Source organism: Centrocercus urophasianus, unplaced genomic scaffold, assembly GCF_019232065.1.
Source record: "Centrocercus urophasianus isolate 14NV4802_14NV808 unplaced genomic scaffold, USGS_Curo_1.0 seq_47, whole genome shotgun sequence".
In the NCBI taxonomy this organism is placed as follows: Eukaryota; Metazoa; Chordata; class Aves; order Galliformes; family Phasianidae; genus Centrocercus; species Centrocercus urophasianus.
The window spans coordinates 1,278,880-1,302,417 of NW_024885055.1; the positions used below are offsets into that span (position 1 = coordinate 1,278,880).

General features: G+C 43.1%; 1 protein-coding gene across 4 annotated transcripts in view; it reads left to right on the forward strand.

Moving 5' to 3' along the window:
• ARHGAP40 (Rho GTPase activating protein 40) overlaps positions 1-23,536 on the forward strand; it is a 39,094-nt gene extending 15,558 nt beyond the window's left edge. For all 4 annotated transcript variants that reach the window (XM_042834547.1, XM_042834545.1, XM_042834548.1 and 1 more), the window contains exons 2-15: positions 7,025-7,218; positions 10,984-11,201; positions 12,506-12,581; positions 13,238-13,389; positions 13,848-14,013; positions 14,364-14,455; positions 14,585-14,662; positions 14,901-15,060; positions 15,787-15,869; positions 17,039-17,245; positions 17,514-17,654; positions 19,062-19,222; positions 20,184-20,239; positions 21,024-23,536. In XM_042834547.1, coding sequence (XP_042690481.1) covers positions 7,047-7,218; positions 10,984-11,201; positions 12,506-12,581; positions 13,238-13,389; positions 13,848-14,013; positions 14,364-14,455; positions 14,585-14,662; positions 14,901-15,060; positions 15,787-15,869; positions 17,039-17,245; positions 17,514-17,654; positions 19,062-19,222; positions 20,184-20,239; positions 21,024-21,130 — 1,869 coding nt within the window. In that variant the 5' untranslated portion in view covers positions 7,025-7,046 and the 3' untranslated portion in view covers positions 21,131-23,536. The remainder of the gene's footprint in view (positions 1-7,024; positions 7,219-10,983; positions 11,202-12,505; positions 12,582-13,237; positions 13,390-13,847; positions 14,014-14,363; positions 14,456-14,584; positions 14,663-14,900; positions 15,061-15,786; positions 15,870-17,038; positions 17,246-17,513; positions 17,655-19,061; positions 19,223-20,183; positions 20,240-21,023) is intronic.
• Positions 23,537-23,538: the final 2 nt, after the last annotated feature.

Here is a 23,538-nt window from a genome sequence, read left to right on the forward strand (position 1 = left end):
TCTGGTTTTCCCAAGTTCCAGCACCCCTAGGTCTCTTATGGACAAAGGGTAGCTCGATTCTCAACCCCCCCTCATTCTGTGCTGGCTAGCATCTTACTCTTGTCTCCTTTTTGTAGTCCCTTACCTGTTTCCAAATATTGGAACAACACACTATCATTGCTTGTTCTTTGCTCTGGTGTAGGCACCGCTGCTTAGGATAGGCTATATCATGAGAAGAAGTTCAACATTAATGCAGTTGTAAGATGTTTAGGTAAATCTGTGCTTTTGTAAAAACTCCTTGTTTGAGTGAGTAATCTCAAAAACAAGTTGAGAATGTCGTTTATAAAGGATCCAGACATGCTCTGAAAGCTACTTGGCCACCATCCTGCTCTTCCCTGAACGTGGGAAGCTGAGGTGTACAGGTTGAGCATCTTGCTTAAAGTCACGGGTGACAGAAGTAAAGGAAGTGCATCTCATCTGATGTAAGGTAGCAGACACGTGTTTTGAAGATGGTTTTGGTAACTGGGAGGCAGTGACTCATTGCAGCCTTGCTGAAGTCCCTGGCACTGCAGGGATGTGACAGACAAATCACCAACGGGCATGAGTAGCCTCTTAGTTAACGAATTTCACATGAATGTACAACAGATCAGTCCAAAATGGCATTGAACACTGCAGTGCTGCTAGCTGTTGTTCTGCCTGTGCCCCTTTCTATCAGCAGGATGTCCATGCAATCAAATCCTTTCCTGTTTGGGGCACCTTGGTGGGGCAGGGAAAGTGAGCAGTGGGCAGGGACCATTATAAGACCTTATGGGGAGACAAAAAACTGAGGGCAGGGCTTGTGGCTTCTGAGGCCAAGGCAAATCTGAACATGATGCAGCAGGCAGCCAGATAATAGACTGAACTAAACGTGGCTTTAGGTATTTTTGATTTGTCTGTATCTGCATGGGCTTATCAATCCCATGTTTGTTCTGCTCTCAGTTTTGGGCTGAGAGACCTCCAGGCAAATCTGTAATTACAGGCAAATTTTGCTCTTCCTTGGCTTGCTTATTTAGACACCTACCCGGGAGAGTGGAGATGAGCCTGTTTCAGATTGAGGGCTGGGGTGTGTGTGTTGAGATGGAGTTTCTTTGTTTTTAAGTGCTTATTTTCAGATAAATTGCAACCTGTGCTTTGTAACTTGCAGTGCTGTGTTGGATGTTATCTCAAGAGCTGAAGCCCAGCACAAGGCGTGCTGAGGATGCTGTGCTAAAGCAGTGCCTTGCACAAAAGGCCCAGACCTGAAGGATGTCAGTTCCTTCACTGCTGGGCAGATAATCATTGTTTTGTCTCTCTGGTATCACTTGGGATGTCCGGACAGGAGCTGGGGAGTGGCTGTGTTGTTGTTGTGGTGGGGGAAAGCTGGACCTGCTCTCAGTGACTCCTCCACGTATGCAGAGCCATCCGGCATGTCCTCGTTATCGCTTGCAGAACAGGCTTCTTCAAAACAACCTTAAGTGACACTGCTCCCAGAACTGCTTGCATAATGGGAGATCTTGATGAACTGATTGCTGTGTTACTGAAAACAAGCTGTAATCTTATTAGTAAATTGTAATAGTGACATCTTAACTATTCTCACTTGCGCTGTAGATACCTTCAAGTATGTCAGCCCTTGGATAGGAAGTCCTTCTAAAAGGCCTTAGTACAAACACAGGTGGGGTTTGGCAGCAGCACAAAGCAGGCTGGGCGCTGTGGCTTTGTGTGGGGGTACCTCTGAGATGGGCTGTGTGTCAGTGACAGCTGTATGAGCAAATCCCCCATGGGCAGAGTTGCACAAAGATACGCCAGCAGTGGCAGTCTACTTTGATTCTGGTTCTTCTAAGCCTTAGCTTAGTTAAGCTAGTGAAAGTAAAGCATGCTGGGTGTTTATTGGGTAACTTTCTGTTCATCTTTGCCACAGTAATTTGATAATTAGTCTGTCTTTACTTTTCTGGTCTGCTCTAAGAAGCTTGAATAGCACTCCATTGTTGCTCTTCCACTCCATGGATGGATGGGGATGGAGCAAGTTGGCAGCTTGTGCTGGAGAACTGCCTACAGAGCCTGGGGGATTGAAAGGATGAGAATCAGTTTTTAGAGTTGGACTTCAAAGATTTGCAACCTTTGTGTGACTTCTGAACTGATTTTCTTCTGTTTGTAGAAAAGTTATGGAGCTTATGCCCACCAGATATCTCTTGTGTTGTATTTGCTAACTGGAAATTGTAATTCTGAATGGCATAGCTAATTGTGCGTGCTTCATCTGAGCTTTTGGCAAATACACTGATATCTTTCAGCCAGGTTCTGCTATCGTATCAATATTTATGTATTTGAAAGAAAGACCGAGATTTAAACTTTCAGTTCTTTAAGTAAGATCTAAGTATACCAGTCTGTAAGACTTGTGGATTTTGTTTTATTTCACGTGCTCCTGTGTGTTGTTTCTTAATGCCTTTATCCTACTGCTTGACTTTAAACAAGAAAATCTGTCACACTGTGAACTGTGATGGTCTGACCTTCCGAGTTCTTCAGCTGGATTTAAACTGCTTGCTCAGCAACTTGCAAGCAAATTAAAGAGGGGCTTTTTCCTGCACGTGCATACTTTCTGGTTTTGTTTTGTTTCCTTCAATCTTGTGATCCTTGATTGTTTTTGACCTTGCAGTAAATTGAGAGCTGGTAAGATGTGCGTGTTTTCTGATGTTAATGTATTTTTGTTCTCCAACTCAGTTTCTTTATCTGTCAAAGTATTGCAACAGTTGATAAAATAATTTCTCACTTTTTTTCCTTTCAGAAGAGTTTGTGTTTGGTGCCAGGGATCTGAAGTGCACTGGTGTGACTTGGTGTGCTGTTTCTGACTTGCTCTTGAGATTAATTCAGACTCCTTCCATCTGTTTCTTTGTTTCATGTGTGTCTTTGTTTGTACTCCAAATCTTTGGAAATGTCCTTAAAACTTGGTGCTTGTGTGCCTTGTATAAACTTAATCCAGTCCACGTTGCCTTTTCTTCACCCAAGCTTTTTCTGGAAACAATATGAAAGGAATTCCGCTTTGTCACCTTCTGTTTTGTGTGAAATACTTAGAAAGAACCTTCTGTATTTGTTCGTCTGCTTGGAGGCATTTCGGTGAGGGAAGGAGGCTGAGCAGTCAGTAAAGTAGCCTAGGCAGCCACAGATCTTAGAAAAGGTCTCTGATGGGCGTGATTCAACACTGGAATGAGCAAATGCATAGCAACAGTGTTTATTTTATTTTGAGATTCAAGAGGTCCAAGAGTTGCATGAGTGTTTACGGTATATTTGCGGTGTGTTGACAGTATCTAGGAACAGATCAAATCCTACTCTGAAATTTCGCACTGTAGTCCAGGACTGGTGAGCTCAGTTGGCCTTTATTAAGGGCTACCGATATTCCGAATGTTACAAATTTGGGTTTGTAGAAGAAATGAGAAAACGTGCCATAAGAGCTCAGTGCCAGTCTAGATTCATGTCCCATAACTGCTGGTAATATTGTTAAATCAGGGGTGGGGTGTTAGGTGAGATGAATGAATTCGGAGCCCCGCTGTGATGAGTGCCTCCAGCAAGAGCAGGGTATTGCACGGGGATGGTCGGTCCTCCCAGAGCTGTTCCTTTATGGGTGCCCTTAGCTGGATCTTTCTACCCAGTTCATTTTTTCCTGGGTTAATTTTTAAAACTTCGTAATGTTAAGCTTTTTTCTTTTTTGCATTTGCAGTGCATCTGAATGAACTTGATTATTCCACTTACTCTTTGCCCAGTTGCAACTGAGTGATTAACCTTTTAAGCCAACAATCTACACTTTAAATCTAAACTGTTGCTATGCTTATACGTCACAGATTGCCCTCCATTGACTTGGGAATGCAATGAGGAAGAACAATCTCTTAGGTGCACTGAATCTCAAATGAACCTTCCTCTTGGCTGGTTACGTTTGTAAAGCAGCATGTTCAGGAAAAAAAAAAAAAACATAGGCCGGAAAATAAGGCATTTTCTAAATTTCAAGGCCTGACTTTATGTTGCTCTTTAAGACTGGAACGATAGTGTTAGCTTAAGGTGTGTAGAGCTGGGTTTTGGATTCTGGTAATGCTGTGTAGAGCTGCTTTGTGAGATCAGCATCCTGCACGTTGGTGAAATAGATTCAGTGCATCACTCCACAGGGATGTTGAGAAAAAAGTTAAGATGGCTTTTGGATTATTCAACCTACAGGTAGTTCAGATATGGCTCTCCTACAAGAGATGCAGCATGTGGTTAGCAGGGGAGCTTGTGTGTGCAGGAACTGCCAGGTGATGTGAATTCCCAGCGGTAGAAGGAAGGAAGTTAACAGTGGATGGTAGAGAAGCACAGGATGGCGAGGACAGGAGTGCTTACAGCAACTCACTGTGGTCTAACAAAACTGTCCTTGGACGAGTATTACATTGTACTGATATGGACAGAAAGTGCTGGCAGATCAGAAATAGCTGGTGGGTGGCAAAAGTATTGCCTGATGATCTGTGCTGTAAGGATGCTGAGACCCTTCTCAGACATACACCATGAATCTGTCCTAATGCTTTACTGTGTGACTCCACTCAGTCAAAGCCTTGGTTAAGCCATGCCCAACATGGCTTACAGTGCTGGTAGATTTTTTTGCTTGTTTTTTTTCCCAGGCAGACCTGTGGCAGGTGCAGGGAAGGCACTGCCATAGCTGTGTGTGCTGCAGGCTTCCTGCTGAGCAGGCACTTGATGTGAGCTGCTGCTTGGTTCTCAGGCAGGTTGTGCCAACCTGGATGTCAGTTCTGCTTTGGCCTGAAACCATGGAGATCTCTGGGATGCTAGATGAGCCTGCTCTAAATGGGCTGAGCGTGGAGGCAAAGCACTAGATGCAGCTACTTAGATCTATAAGATCACACCCACTATGGCGTAGTGCAGCATCTTATGACAGGAAGAGTAGTTATGTGCCTGCTAAATGCTTTTAGCAGAACAATTAGGGCAACCTGTGAGACAGTTCCTTAGCCTGCTCAGTGTTATGCCCTGAGACACTGCTCTTCAGTGCAAATTTGGCTGCCATGGTGCTTCTGGTATTGATGCTGGCCAAAACCAGGTTCCTTGATAAGATCAAAAATCCTTCTCCTAATGTCATGTTGCGAGTGGTGATTTCTCTTGGCTGCCATGTAACAACATTCTAATGGGATATCATGGCAATGTTACATTGAAATGGGCTTTTTGATGGTGGCAAGGTGACTTTGTTTAAACCTGATCCTCTTCAGGGAAGGCTGTCAGCTACGCAAGGAGACACAGGGGAGTATTAAAGATGAAGAGTTAATACAAGCCAAGTGATCTAAAATTTTGATTCCTAATCTTAAGTGTAACATCTCCAAACTCCTTATCCTAATGGATACAATTCACTTATCTTGAAAACTTGAAAGGGAAAATCATTATTTGGGATGGTAGCTGTATTAGAACTGTGAAAAATGGTTGTGAGCTATGAGAGTTAAAAAGAAATAAAAATCTTGGTTGGAATATTGATGTGCACTGCCAGGCTGTGGAGTGGAATCTCAGCTGCAAGGCTGTTATTTGGATACCCAGGAGTGAGAGGGAAAAAAGATGGGGATGGATAATAAGCAGATGGGGCACCTCTGCCATCATCAGAGCTGGGCTGTGTGATGTAAGTGCTCTTTTCAATCTTTAACTTTTGTGTCCCTGTAAAACAAACAGCAGACTTCTTAGTTGTGTTCTCAGTGCTGTTGCTGGCTCCAGATGTTCCTGCAGTGATGGTTATCGCTTTTGGTTTGACCTTTAGAAGAGAAAGGCTGCTTACATGCTTGTAAGAAAAATGTAGGCACAGTATGCAATCACACGTGTAGCCAGAAGCAGAGTATCCTACAGCATGTGCCGTCCAGTTGTCAGGTCTTCAAAGTTAGTATTTTAAGACTTGAAATGCTTCTTATAATTTAGTGGCAGAACTGCTGGTAATGGCTTTCCAGCACAAAGGGAACTTAAACTTTCCAGGTATTTTGTCACCAGTAATTTTCTTGGTCCTTCTTGAGCTGGGAGGGGAAATTGATTTGGGTGGTGGTGTTGTCATCATGGTTTTTCAAGGCATAAGGCTTGATCTGTTCTTCTGCCATGCAATTGGAAAGCAGTTCTGATCTGTTTGGTGGCTGTGGCTGTTCATAGGTACTCCTGGCAACATTTTTCAAACCAGCCAGCATTGCTGTAGTGTGCAGTTTCTTGAACTGTGTATTGTAAGTTGAACCATAGAGGGTTTACATAAGCAGGGTGTGCTTATCCTTTCCTTTTTTTTTTCCCTTGTCTTTTAAAAAGCTGTACAGCAGGATTTAAATGAGTTACAGCTCTTTGAAGAGAATTAAAGTTTGTTTTAGGAGGGGCATTATTTTATTAAATAATGAGAAACTCACAACTTCCTACAGAGAGGCTGAAAGCATGGCTGAGTCCCAGTCTGGGACTTTGGCTGGCCATGAATTAATCAGCAGGACAATAAGAAAATGCTGTACCTTTGTGTTTCTGAGGACTCTTCTACTGCTTTGTAGCTGAAAAATCTGGTCTGGGCAGGAAAAAAGGGCCTCAAACTTCTGAGCTGTTTATTGCATGCGCTGAACTGCAGTGTATGGAGCTGTGTCCACTTTTGCATACGGAGGACGAGCCTCCCGAGGTTGCTGTGCTGAGGCTGGGAGCTGTCAGACTCACCTGATAAGCAGAGCGTGTGTGTGTGAAGCTGGAAGCGCCTTGGCTGTGAGTGCAGAATGTCTGTGCAAGCCTCTAGGGCTCAGAATGACGGGCGGTATCTCGGGCTGCTGGAAGGGCAGCACAGGAAAACTTGTGCTGTCACTGTGTCCTCCTGTGGGATGGGGCAGTAGGTATCTCCCCTCCTCTGGAGGATTTGATCTCAACCTTGTCTGTTATTGCCAAACACTAAAAAAAGAAGTCTAGCACTTACCTCTGTTTGGCTGCAGCCATTTAACAACGAAGATGGATGTATTGTGAATGCCTACCTGAATCACATGTATCTTAATCTCTCTTCCTTATCTCTTCCTCTCAGTACCAGAAATTGTCCTTGCAAAATGAACCAGCTTCCTCAGAAGAGCTCTTTGGCTTCCCCATTGTCAGAGGACATGACTACCAGGGTAGACAACTTGCCAATGGAGAGCTTTTGGCTGGAAGTAGAGAACATTAAACAGAGCACTGAAGCTGAGCAAGAGGAATGCAGCCTTGCAGATGTCAAAACACAAGAGGGTAGGTTGCCAAAAACACTGGGACTGAGGGGAGGAAGGAAGGTATTTGTCTTCAAAAATTCTCTTATGCACCTGAGTGATTGAAAAACCTGTTTGCACACGGTTAGAATGTTACCTGTCAAACCACAGGCATATCTATATACAGATGTGTATTTTTTTCATTGGAAGATGGTTAATTCCCTACAGAAGAGGAGTGCTGGCTTCATCTACTTTCACTTTCCAATAAAAAAAAGAAAGAATAAAAAGCTGACTCTCGCGATTGGTTTTAAATATGTTCCAATCTCCAGACTTTTTCAAGCAGCTGCCACTGAGTGCTGGTGCTCTTCTTGGGAGGTAGCTGTGTGGTGAGCACGCTTTGACAGCCAGCAGCATTTAGGAGGGGTTGTTTGTGTGCGTGGTTCTGAGAATTCACCACAGTGGCTTTTACAGGAGCTGCTGTTGTGGAAAACAGACTTCCTCCTGTGATTCATTGTTCAAAGAACCATAATAAATGTCCAGAATTACTTGGGTACATCCACATATGGTCTTGTTGATTTTTAAAATTTTTTAATTATTATTATTCTTTTAAAGACCACTTCTTGAACATTGGATGTTTCTAATAGGTTTTCTGTAGCATTGATGTGATTCCAGAATCCTGAACTAATTGGAATCTGGACCAATTGCCTTCTGACATAAGAAGTGTATCATCCTGTGGTGCTGTAAGAGCAATGAACTATGAACACCAAGTGGTCCCATGGATTGGGGTCACACATTGCCTGTGTCCATTCTGGGCTGTGACTGCAGCTGTGGTTCTGGCTCGGGGAGGATCCATGTGTGTAATGGAGAAGTGTTTGAGTGGAAGTCCTACTGTGATGCCCTTGGGAAGGACAAACATTTATCCTGGGGTCATAAAGGGGCCCTGGAGAACGGGGCAGGAAGGTTGTCTGTGTTGACCACATTGAGCAAGGCACTGTGAACTTCAAGGCTCACTGCCATTGTCCCTCCATAAAGGATTTAAGGGCTTCAGAACTGAAAGAGATAAAGAAGTGACTCAGAAACTGAGTGCATCGAGGAGGAGGCTCTGGAGAAGCAGCCCCATGCCATTAGATGAAAGGCTGACTAGGATATGCGACATACAAATATCCGAAATATTCATATTCGAAATAAAACAGAGGCAATCTGTTAGCTGCGTGTAAGCAGGGACACAAGGAAAAGTTTCCTTTAATGCTGTGTGTTAATCTCATAGGTAAGAGCTATCTGGTTAATCAGCAGTTGTAACTGGACAGACTCGAAATAATGCTCCGAGTCACGAAGCCTTCCTAGCAGGCTGGGGAAGAAGTGCGGTGTGCTCAGCCTGTGGGCGCCTTCAGGAAGGAGTTCAGTCAAATGTGTGTGGTGCTCAAAGCGTGAGTAGGGAGGGGAACCTTCAGGCTGGTGCAGGGAGCCGGGCTTGGCTGGTGCCTTCTTGCTTTCATGTCTTTGCAGTCTCCGGTCGGAGCGCTGGCAGGTGGCACTGCAGCATGGATGCTCTGAGCCAAAGGCGCTGTGGCTGTTTGCATACCGCCCGAGAAGCCGTGCCGGGGCAGCAGCTAGCAGCTCTGTCTGGAGGTGGTAAAGCTCAGTGTGACAAATCCCTGATTGCAATCAGATAAAGGAGATGGCATGGAGGCTATGTGGAGATAAGGCATTGCAAAAATGCTGACCCAGTTGGAAACGTTGGTCTCCTGCGTGAGCATTGTCAGGGGTGGCACAATGGGAAATTGCCTGTGACCAGTTGTTAGCAGGAGGCAGGAGAACAGCCTGACAGAACTGGGTCAGCAGAAAGGTTTTGGTATTTGCTGCTTCTGGCCTTCCCTACAAGCAAAAAGGAGCCTTTTCCTTTTTCCAAGAGCAGTGTAGTTCTTCCCTACCTGCCTGTTCCAGCTGGCTCCATGGTCTGATGGCACAGCAGATTGATAATGTACACAGTGTGTGTGGTGGTGGCACTGAAATATCTGTTGTTACCCTTGTAATGTGTAGTCGCGTCTGAGAAGTGTCTGTGAAGACTGATTCTCCTCTTCCTTTGAAAAACAAGTGGGAAGTTTCTCTTAATATTTTGTTTGATGTTACATTCGCTTGGCTGTCATTCAGTTTCTCTGAAATGGAACATAATTACTGTTACAAATTCTGGTTTTGGTTAGCTCATGTTTCAAATAAGTTCTTGCAAATGGTGTTCTTTAGTTTTGCATATTTATTCCCAGTCGTGTCTCCCCAAATGTTACTTATCTGGATCTCACAAAGCAAATATTAACAACCTTCCAGGCTTCAATCCGCAGCCAAACTTCTGTGGACTTCTCAGTTCAGGCCCGCTCCACTCTGGCTTTCCTCTTCTCCCCATAAATAACCTATTTTAATTGTTTCCCTTTGTGCTACCGGTAAACATAATCAGGCCAAAAATACTTTAAGTTAAGTGGATAAATTAACATCTGAGGTGCTTTGGCATCAGCTGGGGCATTAGGCTCCAACGGATGTCCGATTTATGGTCTTCTGGTTGGTATTGTGTATTGCATTAGCTTCCTGTTATGACTGGATTTGGATATTCTCAAAACTTGCAAGCAATACACCAACTTCCTGTAGTTCCCAAGGAAAAATAGCTGAGAAGTCTTTTGCACACTGAGCTTCTGTGAAATCACGGAAATAGGACAAAGATTCCTATTCCCTGTTTAGGAATTCTCCTGTACAGGAGTCCAACCCTACACATGTGTGAGGAGCTGCACCCATCCGAGCAGGACCTGTGGGGATGCTGTCAGCTTCTGTAGAACTGGACATGATAAGTAACCAAAGTTTAAGATCACATAGGAAGGTTAGCCAGGTTGCTGCAGGTCCAGCTCTATTTACAGTGCTGTGATGCTGAACAGAGTTCTGCTTTCATGCAACTTGCAAAAAGATGTTGTTACTCTGCTCAACTCTTTTCAGCCTGGATATTTCCAGGTGCTGTGACAGAACATTGGTCTCCCCAGAAAAGTTAAATGATTTAATCTCACAGAAAGACCTATGTGGCTTCATTAGGGATGCAACAATCATGAAATCGTGCCTGAGCAGCTGTGATGGTAGAAGAATGGGAATGAAGTATTCCCTTTCAGTCAGTTCAGTTGTGATTTTTCTTTTTCTCACTATGACCTTGGAGCTGTGCTGGAGCTGCCGGCAGTGAATGAATGTGGTACCTAGAACTGAAAAGAGGCACAGGCCCTCTGGTGTTCACTCTGTAAAAGCTGAAGCCTTTTCCTAAATTGCTGCTTTTATCCCTGGATTTCAAGTAACTGCCTTCTCAGGGCGCTTTCTCACTTGCATAAAAGGCACATCCAATAAGGGAGGCATCCTTCTGTGTTTGAGGCGCAGCTTTATATTGAAGAAAGGAGTGAAGCAAGCTTGTTAGAATAATGCTGCTGTTACTGTCTCCAGGCTTCTCACACTTCACTTTGGAACAGGAATGGTCTTTAATTTTAGTGGTGTTTTGAGTAGATGTGGATATAGAGTGAATGTATGGAGTAAGAATAATACTTCTGCTGTTGTTGAATGACCGTGTGGGTAGCAATGCACTTAAAAGTATAAGACAATAAAGGAGTAGCGAGGTGCATACAAATAAAATGAGATCTTGGAGAACAGCCTTGGCATCCCCCAGAAGCCGTGACTTCCAGTGATGTCTCGCTGCCCCCTGGGGCCAAGCCTTCTGGTTTGCTGATGCTTCAAGCACTCAAATTGCTTTTCTTTCTCTTCTCGCTCCCCCTCCCCATCCGTTGCCTCACAGAGGGAGAGGCTGAAGCAGAGTGGCTCCAGGACGCGGGGCTCTCGGACCTCATTGGGGACCATGCCTCAGAGAACGACAACGCGCTGCTCTCCACCCTGACGAAGACCCAGGCTGCAGCCGTGCAGCGAAGGTTGGATACCTACTCCCGCTCACGGAGGAGGAAGAACAAACCTCCTGTGAGGGATGTCAGAGACATTTTTGGAGTGGTCGGCTCTGGGGTATGTTGGCTGATTGAGTGGAAGCTCCTGAAAGGCTCTGTTGCCCTGTGGTACCTGCCTTGGCTGTCTGGGCCCAGGGCTGCTTTCATTTCCAAGGCTGACAGCTTCATCTTTTATGCTGAAATGGAGCTGAGATTGTGGAATTTCTTCATCTAGGTTCAGCACTGAGAGAGAATTGCTACGAATCGCACAGATTCATATCTTCTTAGAGACCACTGGGAGGCTGCACAGCTCCTCCAGCACCACAGCCTTGTGGAGCACTGATGTCATTTGGAGCCCTCTTGTGTTTCCTTTGTCCCAGTGACATTTTATTCCAGCTGCAAGGCTGTCTTAAGTCCCTCAATTGAAATCTAGTGAGTTTCTAAAGTTGCACGTTAAATAGAAGTCTGTTGTACCAGGTATCATATAGGCAGAGATTTCTGAACCCTTAATCTTATATGCCTGCTTGCTAGGTTGCTAATATTTGCACTTAAAAGTCAGAACAACTAAATCCAACCCAATGTTCTGAAGTGGCTTTTTGATGCAACTCAGCTACAGATGCTAAATGAATTGGGAGTTCTTTCATGGTAAGCTCATCAGCTGTGTGCCTGCTCTAGCCATACAGTGCACCTCCTCTGCAGATCAACTTCTTCTGTCAATTTGTGATGACTTATTGCAGGTTTCTCTTAGCTCTTAGTTGTCAGTCAACAACTTCTCTGTGTTATGAACTGGTTCACAGAAAGAGTTGCTTTGGTAACAATATATTTCCTTGCATTCTGGCCAGCTCCTCCAGTGAAAGCAGGGTTTTTGTTAGTAGAGCTGACTGTCAAATGTCTCCTTAAGCATTTAGAAACATGCTTTAGACCTGAGGAGGTAGGTTACCTTAATGCCTTAATGGCCTTAATGGGAAGCTTTTAGGTGCTGTTGTCTGCTTGTGTGTTCTTTTGCATGAAGGAGATCTTGTGGTCAAAGGCAGAGACCAGCTCCTGTGGAGTTTGGTTGGTACTGTTAGCCTCGCAATGCATTAATAAAAGGAAAGAAATCAGCTGCTGATTATCTGAAATTATAGATTAGTTTAATAGTGTGGGAAGTCATCTAGTCATCTGTTTTCCATCTGCCTTTCAAGTCACCCAATTGCTATTCATTCAGTAATTGTTGATTTCAGAGCAATCTTACAGTCCTGAGTTTGAGCAGCATTTTCTTAAAGGTGTCTTTTTGTGTGTTTTTGTTTTGTTTTTTTTTGTTTTCCTTCCAAAATCAAATGGTTGTCATGATAACTTCTGTCCTACCTTGTTTAGATGAGCATATTGTGGTTTACTTTCCAGGAGACAGTAACAGAAAAAGAGGAGCCCAGCCCAGACCTGCTGTTGCACAATCTACGGACTTCAAATGTTCAGAAACGTAAGAAGGAATTTTTTAGAGTGGAGTAGGATTGAAATGGAGGCAGGATCTGAAGTGGAGCTGCAACTGGAAGAGAAGTTGTACTGTTTGGGCTCTGAACTTGAGCAGCTCTGTTTCTGTTTTTGAAGGCTGTTACCATTAAATAATGTGTACTACTTTATATAATGGTGCTTGCTGTCTTAGATTGCAGAAACATTCTGTTTCTCTTTTAAATGCATGCTTATCCACAGCTGTGGGTTCAGTAAACTTCTCCAGCACCTGGTGTTGTTAGGAATTATCACTCAAGGTGATGCTAAATCATCAGCAAATCAATTAAAAGATGCAAACAAAATGATTCTGGCAAAGAACAAGTGAAATTCTATGAACAGCGTACACAATTGCATAAGGAGAAGTTAATTAAAGGCCATAGGTATGTCCTTTAATTTAAGACAATACTCATATCTTACTGTTGACCTGATGGTTATGTTTATGGCTTTAAATGAATCTTACTTACCTTGTTGATCAGTCACAAGGCTGTGCTATGACAGCACTCTTTATGATCCTTGTTACCAAAAGTGATTATCCCTGAATCTGTTCAGAACTGCTAACTTAACGCATTTGTTTTCTAAGCTTCACCTTTTAGCTTTTTGAACTTCAAGACATTTTCTCCTCTGTAGCAGAAGCCCAGGATTATTCCTGCACAGTTCGAAACCCTGGAAAAGAGGAGATGTTCAACATGGATGTTGCCTACTCAGAACAAGCAGCTGTCCTGCTCAAGGGGTCATTCTTGACCGAATCTAAAAGAATAAAGGATGGAAATGTGCTAACTGTAAGTACAGGAATTGTTTGTGTTAAAGCCTTATTAGGTCGTCTTGCCTAGAATGGTGCAAGGTGTCTGATTCAATTATATATTAGATTTTGGGAACGTCCTCTGTGGTAGTGTTGCAATGGGTCTCTGTTGTCTTACTTGCCAAAGGTTTACCTTCTGCAGATGTACTGGACTGCTTGCAAGGTTCAAGCCAATAGGAATGGATATTGGGCTTTCATTAATTTAGAAGACTGGGATCTGAAATGTGTTTAAAGAGTAATGCTGACAAGAGGATATGTTTCTTGAGCAGTGGGTTGAGTAGCAGTACAAGTCATTCTGGTTATTTGTCTACTGCTGAAAATAGGGGAATGTGCAGGTAGCTGGTTAGTGGTAAGCAATGGTAAGGATGCAACAGAAGCTGATAATTAGAAGGATCAGTAGTGCTGCTTGTACTGAACCTGTTGTGTGTTTTCCTTTAGAAATTTAAGATCCCCAAGGGCAGACTAGGAGTGACCAGGATTGGAGATCTATCTGCTCAGGACATGAAGAAGATCCCCACGCTGGCCCTTATTGAACTAACAGCTCTTTGTGATGTTCTAGGCTTTGAATTGAAGAGAAACAAGGCAGCAAAACTGAAAACAACAGGTCAGTTGAACGTTGTTTTGAATATTTTTTTTTTCCTTCCATTTCGTGCCTTTTTAAACATTGGGGTTGTCTTATAAGTTAGGATTTCAAGTGTTAGAGCAAAGAGGGTGTTTGATAAGAAACCTTGTGACAGTCGTTTTTGCCTTAACCAGTTTCTTCTGGAATTGCTGGGTTGTACTACCAAGACCTACAGCTCCACATTTACCTTTTTCACATCCACTTGTCTATCAAGTGTTCCTCTTTTTCTCCAGTGCTTACAAAATGTGCTATCTTAGTCTGCAGTGCTGGCAGTATCAGTGACACTATTATTAATGGTGGTACAAATTGAAAACATGTTGTTTCTGTTGTAGAAAAAAGGCTCTTTGGAGTTCCACTCAACACTTTGCTGGAAAATGACCAAAAACTGCTCCCCAACACTAAGGTCCCTCTCTTACTCCAGGCAGTAAGTTTTCTTACCGTTTCATTCGCAATTCTGATGCTCAGAGCCAGCAAGCCTTTGAGGCCCTCAATAAGGAGGGGCTGACTTCTCATCCTCTGTACCTAAGAGCTTTCTTTTTTCCTCTTTTAATAGCTGCTGTCCTGTTTAGAGAAGAGAGGACTTGAAACAGAGGGCATTTTGAGAGTTTCTGGGTCCCAGACTAGAATCAAGGTATGGAGCTCTTTACTTATTCTTTGAAAATATTGAAGGTGATGAGGGAGCATGCTGCTGGAGCAAGTCTCCAGCGAGAGCCTAACTCAGACTGCTTGTCTTCCTTCTCTGTACAATTAGAAATGTCCATTGCTGGGAAATCTGGGAGTATCTGCGGTCTTTTGACCTAACAGGTTCAGCTGTAGAATATAGAATGTGTTTTGAGGCATGTAGTACTTCTTTAAATTATTACTTCTAGAGTCTGGAGCAGAAGCTAGAAAGGGATTTCTATAGCGGCCTTTTCCGCTGGGATGAAGTCCACCAGAATGATGTATCTGGGCTGCTGAAAAGATTCATAAGAGAACTGCCTGCCCCACTGCTGACAGCAGAATATCTTCCTGCTTTTGCTGCTGTGCAAAGTAAGTTCCTCTTTGGCTGTTTTATGTTGTTTTTTGGGGAGTTTGTGCTTTTTCTGGCCTTGGGCTCTCCTGTCAGGTGTGCTGTTAGCATGTGGATTTGATGGCAGTACAGGGCAGGATATGCACTGTTACCAAATGAACTCACTTTGTGAGGTGTGACATGTACTATTATGTGTCTACCTCAGAGTCTTTGTTGCTAGTGCTTGGGTATGTACACAGTTTTTGTGCAGGAATACTGTCCTATACAAATTGCTTTGCTTCATTTGAGGCTGCAGTGTTACTGCATAAATTAGGCCAACCTGATAAATAAGGACATGAAGACTCAGCTGTGGCAACTGGCCGGAGTGCATGATCTTGGTCTGTCAGCAGCAGTCTTCTGCAAGAGTCTTATTTTGAGGCTTGTGCCTAAATCCTCAAAGGGATTTAAATGTGCTGAGCCAGCTGAGCGTGCAACTTTTATTTTATATATTTTTTAAATAAAAAGTAGAAGGTGAAGTCTTTTTGATGAGCTGTTGGTCGGTCCTCTAGAACACAGATAATTCACTCCATAAGGGCTGTATGAGCTAAATTAACTTCTAGGATTTGAGGTGCAGTTTTACAGATGAAAAACACTACCATCCGTAATTGCCTTATCCCTGCTCTCAGTCTGTGACTTGGAAACACAGTTCTGTTTTCAGTCAGAGCCCTGTCAGAAACCTGAATCTTGCTGTTGCTTGTCTTTTGTAGATATTCCAGACCTGAAGCAAAGGTTGCAGGCTCTGAACCTCCTGATCCTGATTCTGCCAGAGCCAAACAGAAACACTCTAAAGGTGAGTCTGCTTATTCTTGATTTAACTGGAAAACCCATGTTCTTGTTCCATGTGTTCATTCTCAGATCTCTATCAGCTTTTACAAAAGGGAATATAGATAATGTACATCAAATTATTAGGCTTCATTTTACTGACTTGAAATGGAAAGCCATGATGGGGCAAGGGGGAGCTGGGGGCAGCAGGCAGGTCTCCAGGCTGGGCAGTGAACATAAACTGTAGCACATCTGCCTTCTGGGTGCAAACAGAACAGCAGTGGGAATCCGTGTGGTCTTGGAGGGGTTTTTACACCGTGTTTGGAACTGTACTCCTCAGTGTACTAAAGCTTTTCTGTATGGAGTTGAAGGAGGAAGGCTCTTTTATTGTCTGTCATACACTAAGATATAGGGGAGGAGATTCAGTCTTTGATTCATGCTTTGTGCTGTTGTTTTCCATCAAAGATGCAGTTTCCCTTAAAATCAAAAAATACTGTGTACTTTATAACTTCTTAGCCTTTTTTTTTTTTTAGTCAGGACACACTTCAAACCTGTTTTCCTACTGCTTTTTGGGAGAGTAATTGCTGGTGGATCAGCTTTGCAGGCAGTGCAGGATCTCTTTGGTGCTGCATTGAATAAAAACTGCGTGGCTTCTTTTCACTGCTGCTCTATTTTGCTAAGTAGTTCAACTTCTGGATAACAATGCCAAGGCTGACTTAGCACCCTGCAAAGGTTAGAGAGCTGGAATATGGGATACCATCAAAGACGACCTGATGTCCATCGTAGCTCTGGTGAAGGTGTGGGGCAGAAGAGGTGTAATCCAAGGGGATTCTTTTCCCCCACCTGGGAATTGACTTGGAGGATACTGGAGGAAGAGAGGGTTGTCTTTGGATTCTATAACTTTTACAACTGGAGTCTGTAAATTGCCACTAGTTAAGAAATAAGAATGTATCTGTTTCCCAAACATGCCATCTCTTCTGGTTCATGAGTGCTGGACAAACTATCTCCCTGCTCAGTTTAGCTATTTGTTGTTATCCCAGTATTAGAATTGGCTACTATGCTTCCTGTCTAGAGAATTGGATTTTCTCACAAGTATCTAGAAAAGATGCTGTCTGGATGTTCTCCTCAGCAATTGCAACTCTAATTTCTTGAGTGTTATTAGGAATGAATAACTTGAGTCTCTGCCCTTCTCTTCAGGCTCTACTTGAATTTCTCAGCAAAGTAGTCTCCAGGGAGAACAACAACAAAATGAATCTCTGGAACGTTTCCACAGTCATGGCCCCAAACCTCTTCATGCACAAAGGGCTGCCAAACAAGATTCCTGAAGGGAAGGAGAAACAGCTGGCAGAGGGGGCAGCTGATGTGGTGCGGATGATGATCCATTATCAGGATTTGCTCTGGACAGTGAGTTGCATCAGTGTTTTGCAGTATGATGCAGCAGTGTCTTGTTCTGGCTGGGACTGGGGTAGAGGAAAGGGTAGTATTGGAAATTCCAGAGGAGTTGAATGCTTGCAGACCAAACCTGTCCAAGGCTACCTGTTTTCAAGGTGTGCAGATCTGTTGTCTATTTAAGGAGCTTCATAAAATGATGACTAAGGGTTTTTTTTAATGGCATTCGCATCTCTGGTTGGCTTGTTTTTAATTCCTGTTTTCTCCCTTCTTTGCTGCTCAGGTCTCCTCTTTTCTGGTAGCTCAAGTGAGAAAACTCAATGAGAGCAATAGTAAAAGGTATCAGTTCTGTGACAAAAGGTTAAAAAATCTGCTGCGGAAGATTCATGCTGATAAAGACAAAGTGGAAAAGAATCAAGCAGAGGTGAGATAAGACTTGGAAAAACTGGTTCCTTTCGTAAGTGGCAAATATTTTCTCTTTAAAATCCTTTCATGAGAGCACGGGAAACTTTAAGGAGTGACGCTTTGTAAATAGCAAGAGGGAGAAAAATCTGCAGAACCGTGAGAAGAAGCTTCCAAACTCTTCAGCCTGAGTTGTGCCCACCCAAAACTGATTCAGTATGCCTGTTGTTGGGATACATCTCAGACTGAAAAACACTTCAGGGAGAAGAAGGGGAGATCTTTTGAATTATTTTGTTCCATAATGCTGCTTATCTGTATAGAGGAGTTAGAGAATGTTTCTTCTCTTTTAAGAGAAGTGAAACTGCTGTATTCCACCTCTTGCATTGGTGCCAACTGAGGCTTTTAAATGGGTGCTGCTTCCCGATCTAGTTGAATATCAGTTGTTCTTTTTAATTGGCACTATTACTTGAATTAGAGTCAGTCTGTAACTGCTAGTTTACATTATGCAGTGCTGGATTTTAGGTATCAATAGCAGTGGATGGTGATGATGGAACACCTAAGGATGTGAGAAAGATGAAGCCTGCAAGTAAGAGTAATACGTGGAGGGTTCAAATCTGCAGAGCTGGAGAATTTGTATTCTCACAAGCCAATACATCTGCCACCCTTCTGCACCACTTGGCAGACTGAGAAGTATGCTCCCAATTAGCCTGGTTAAAGGTGCACGTCACTCTTGAAGGTGCTGAGTGAAGGTACAATGTAGGTACGCAGCAGATGACTCTGTGCTTGGAGCTGTGCTAGCAGTGCTTCCTCATTGTTTTGGTGTGCAGTGCTGTTTTTGCAGAAGATTTAGAACTGCAAAATTACCTTGCACCAGACCAGACCCAATTGGAGTGGTTCCATGTTCTGTACAAAAGCTTTGAAAAGGTGGCTCATGGACGAGCTGATGAAAACGGTTTTGACAAAGTGACACACTGTTCAGTGCTTCCCTTCTGAAATTACCTTTGGTTCTAAAGTGGTCTGTAAGACTGTTCTGGTTCCTGAGCTCCTATTCCTGCTTTTAAAATTTACAGAGAAATCTATCAGGCAGTGGGAAACAGGTATTCAAAATAGATTCTGACCGATCTAATTTCATCAAAGCCTGTAAGTGCCAGTACTGTATCTGAACAGCAGAGAGCACCAGAACACACTGATCGAGATCAGTGCTTTGCTCCCCAACCACAGCACTGGTGAACTGGTTCCTTTATAATGCTCACCTTGATGCTTCCATTCTCTGCTGTGTGAAATAAGCAATCAGAAATGCTCTGAAAAGCTGGCTGAGTGCATTTCATTCTTCACGTTCTCCAGTCTGCTTTGAAACTCGATGTTTTTGCCAATAACAAAGCATTTTTTTAAGCGCTTTACTCTCTTTGGTTCTGCCTGCCTTGTTCAGCCTTCCAAGGTTGTGAAAGTCCACGCTTCGCTTCTCCTGAAGGATTCCCTAGAAGTTCATTTGAACAATGCTACCAGAGTTGCTGATGTCCTGAAGCAGTTTCAGAAGAACCTGTGCCAGAATGGCTGGAATATTGTTAACACGGTCAACTTCCTGAAATGGCACGTGGCTTTTTCTCTGCTTATTAAAAATATATAAGAGTCAGGTGATGTAGTGACTGTATTTTCTGCCTTCTAGTAGAGCTAATGTGGTGACACATTGTGCTGTTAGACTGCTCTCTGTTTTATAAATGGTGTACTGGGTAGGGCAGGCAAATATTAGTTCAGCTGAGGGGTTCCATCACTGTGCTCAAGCTGACACCAGGGTGGTGGTCCTGCCTGCTCTGCTGGAAGACAAGTGAGCTGCAGCAGTATGTGAAAAGCTTTGTGGGGAGAAAGAAAAGTGGGATAACATTAACCCTGCAAAAGAAACCCTGTGTAGCTCTCCTGGAGAAAAACATCACCTGGGCACATTACTTGCCTGCAACAGCATTTCCAGCATGCAGGGTTAATGTATGAGTTCCCTAAAGGGAGCTCTACAGTTCCCTCCTGTGCTCCAATGATGAATTGCTGAAATAATCCAACAAGTGAACAAAACAACTTCTCAAGCCATTGGGCATGCAGACAGTGTTCAATAGGTAAAGTGTCAGTGCATCCCCTGACTGTGTCCCTGGGCAGCAGACATCTTGACAAAGAGAGTGCGTGGGGAGTTGGCTGAATATGGGTCAGCTGGTAACTGGGATCTCAGTAAGAAGATGCAACAGCTACTGAAGTCTTCTGTGGAGCTGCCATTGACTCTGAAGGCATGCTGCCAATGAATGTTGGCATTTCTTATCTTGTTGAAAAGCATTTGTATGTAACATGCATCTCATTACCAGCAACATCTGACTGGTTCTGTGCACAACTTTGGGTGATAGCTGCATGCTTCAGGAGGACTGGTTGCTGTATTGCATAGAATTGTAGCTTCCTTGACCATTGCTGACCTCTGCAGTGGGAGCAGTTGCTTTGGAAGAAACATGACTGAACAACCTAACTTGCCTCTCACGGAACTTTGTTAACTTCACTGTGTTTTTTCTTTCTGCAGTAACAACTCCATGGAGTGCACAAACTTGCTCCTATATGAAGTGGGAGGCAATATTGGTGAGTCTGGGTGATAACTGGAAATAACCTCTTTGACACCTGGTTTTTATGTCTAGCCTGTGGTAGGAGAGAGTTCTGGAAAATGATGAGAATTGGAGGGGCCTTTGAAAGTTAGAAGAAAAGGGAACAAATGTGGGTTAGCCTCACCTATGGCAAAGAGCAACTGTCTTCCTTTACAAAGCCAACATGCCTGCCTTTATTGATAAACTTTATTGCAAAAGAACCAGCTTTGGTGGAAGCTTCTCAATGTGAGTAGTTAAACAAGTTGATGATGTTCATTAGACACTGATTTCCTGTGGGAATAGGGTAGCATCATCAAATGGAAAGGAAATTTTAATGTGATTGTAACAGCAGCAGTTTAGGGAGGTCTGAAAGTAGAAGGGAATTCTTATGTCCTGTTATAGCTGATTCCAAAGACTGTCCTCTACTGGAGTGAATTTTCCACCTCCTTGTATTTCTTGTAACAGAATCTGTGAAAGGAAAACTGCGTCATACTGGAAACAGCTTAGTCTCAGCTACTGGATTTGTTCACATGCTGGAGTGATTGGGTATTAGAGTACCTTTCACCAATTTAAGCTTGGACATAGTATAGTTTTAAGAAATGCACATCTATTTCAATATAAAGAACTGGATCTTTGTCAGATTTGTTGAAGCGCTTCTGAATGGTTGTAATATTAAGATGAATGTGGGCAAATACCAGTTTCTAGGGGGGAAAAGTAGTAACAACGGGACTAAGGAGATAAGAAATGCTTTTTTTTTCTTTCTGTATTTCTTGTTCTTATAGGTGAACATTGTCTGGATCCTGACACTTACCTCTTAGACTTGTATCATATCAATCCACATGCTGAGTGGATAATTAAGCAAAACCCATCGTGTCCTCGGATGTTCTAAGGGAAACACAAGCAAAACAGCGTTTGGCTGAAGTTTTTGGAAGGCAAGAGAAAGCCATAAGATGCTCCTGGTACAGTCACAGACCTGGATGATGCTCGTGTTTTTGAAGGCAAAGCCAATTTTATTTCCTAATTCCAGGAACAGCTGGCTGTGAGTGCAAAAGTGCACATGTGAACAGGGGAGTCAATAACAGGCATCAGTTATCATTATGTAGTAGAATTTGTGGGATTATAATTATTCATAAATAAAAAGCTCTCCAAACACCCTGCAAACAAAGCTACAGCTGTTCTACAACAAAGAGGAGCAGCACCTCCTGAAGATGGTAAAACATTTGTTTCTCCTGGATTTGCTCTTTCTTTTGATCACATCTATGTTTTGGAGGAGAAACAATCTGGTGCTGCCATGGTACTAATTGTGCACTTCTGGTGAGATCCGTGACTGGCTGTGGCACGTTACCAGCAGCTGTGATCCTTAGTTTCACTAATAAAACTGTTACGTACTGAAGACTGAAAAAGGATGCTTCCAAAAGTGGGACATAAATCCTGTATTTAATAACTGCAGTTAAACACATCTATGCAACACAAGAAAATGTCTTTCCCTGGAAAATAATATGGGATGGATAGCAGCCTTTCAGCTGTGCAGTTGGATGGGGAGATAGCTGTCCCTTACAGGGCTGGTGGTAATGCAGGAACAAATGTGTAGGTTGCTGTTGATCAGAATAAAACAAGCATTCACTTTGCTGGACAGCCTATATATCAAACAGTTAACCAAGGAAATGTTCTGAAGGATCTGAGGTTAGTAATCTGATCTGGCCACATGAAAAGCTCTTTCTGGAGGCATCTGTGTGAACACGACTGTCATAGCAAAAATTAAGCTGTGTGGTGAAACAGGGGTCTGTGCATGCATCCATCTGGACACTACGGTGGCAGCAGACTGAGCTGTTACCGCTCTGTTTTCAGCCCACACAGTGTGGTCACTGTGGACTGAAGAGAGCCAAAGGGAGAGCAGAGCATTGCACTGTGTCACTGCATAGCTGTTGTGTGACCTGAGCTCCAGTGAGACTGCACTTCTGGGAGACGAGTGCAGGAAGAGTTCTCCTTTGCAGCAATGCTGAAATACCTCACAGGAGGGATCCTGCTGTGCAGTCACAGGGAGCAGAACACGCACCGCTTCTGAGAATCCTGACATCCCTTTTTTATACTGTTTTTAAGCATCGTTGGATATTTATTCATGTGGCAGAAGCAGGGCTGCCCTGCAAGTGTATACTCAAAGTATTTTGTTTGCCAATTCCTAGCTGCACTAGTGACAAGCTCCAGTGTTATTTCTGTTTAACTGAATCCTCTTCCAATTGCAGTCTGAGCTTTTCCACCTGTTTGCGTTTCTCAGGCTGATGTTTAGCTATCCCTGTTCATTATCGTATTCATTATCTCCAAACTTTGATTTTTATTGTCAAAGCACTTCATTTTCTGGCTTGTCTGTCTGTGTGGTTAACTTCTCCTGGCGATAAACATCTGTGAGAAACGGGTGAGCCATAGGTTGTTCCTTCTAACCTGTTGTGAATATGGTGTATGTTGCTGATGTCTTGAAATTATGCATATATTAGAGACAGTCTGCTTGTTTTTTCTGGTTAAGACAGTGCAGATGCACTGCTTAAAGGGGTCATCTTCATAGGGATTTTTTTTTTTTAAGAACCTAATAGTGCATAAAAAAGGAAAAAAAAAAAACGGTCAACCCAGAACCCCGGTGTCAGGACTTCTTGAGATGCTTCTTTTTTCCTTTTATTGTTTTTAAATTGGCCCTAAAAGGCCCTGGTTTGTCATTCTTGAGGTTGGATGCTCCGTGTCTCTTGAAACATGGAGCTGCTTTAACATTGGGCATTAAAAATCAAAGGTACCTTTTCACCTGTTGCTTCTGGAAGTCTTTGTTGCAGTGATGAAGCTCAGTGCAGAGCAAATACCAGAGGTGTTAGGAATTGCCTGCTGTGTCATAGCGTCTTAAGAAAGACAGAAGAACCTGTTCCTGCTCAAAGATGCTTTGCAGGCTAAAATGCAGCCTTCCAAATCCTTGCATTTTTCTACTCTTATCACGTGCTAAATTTCTGAAAAATATTTTCTACCATAACAGATGGAAAACACTGCATTGATGCTTCTGTGAACAGCAGTGTGGGTTTTTTGTGGCTTTACTTTCTTTTTTGTACACTAAACAGTGTGAATCAGTGCTGTGACAAACACGCTTGGAGAACCTCACAAGACAAACATCAGTTCTCAAATATACATGGAAATGTTTAATAAATAAATTAAATAAATAAACCAAACAAAAAAAAAAAACAGTAACAAAAACCATCTCTTGCCATGTGATGGATATCCTTTCTTTTTTTTTTTCCACCCAATTTTGTACCAAAGAGCTGT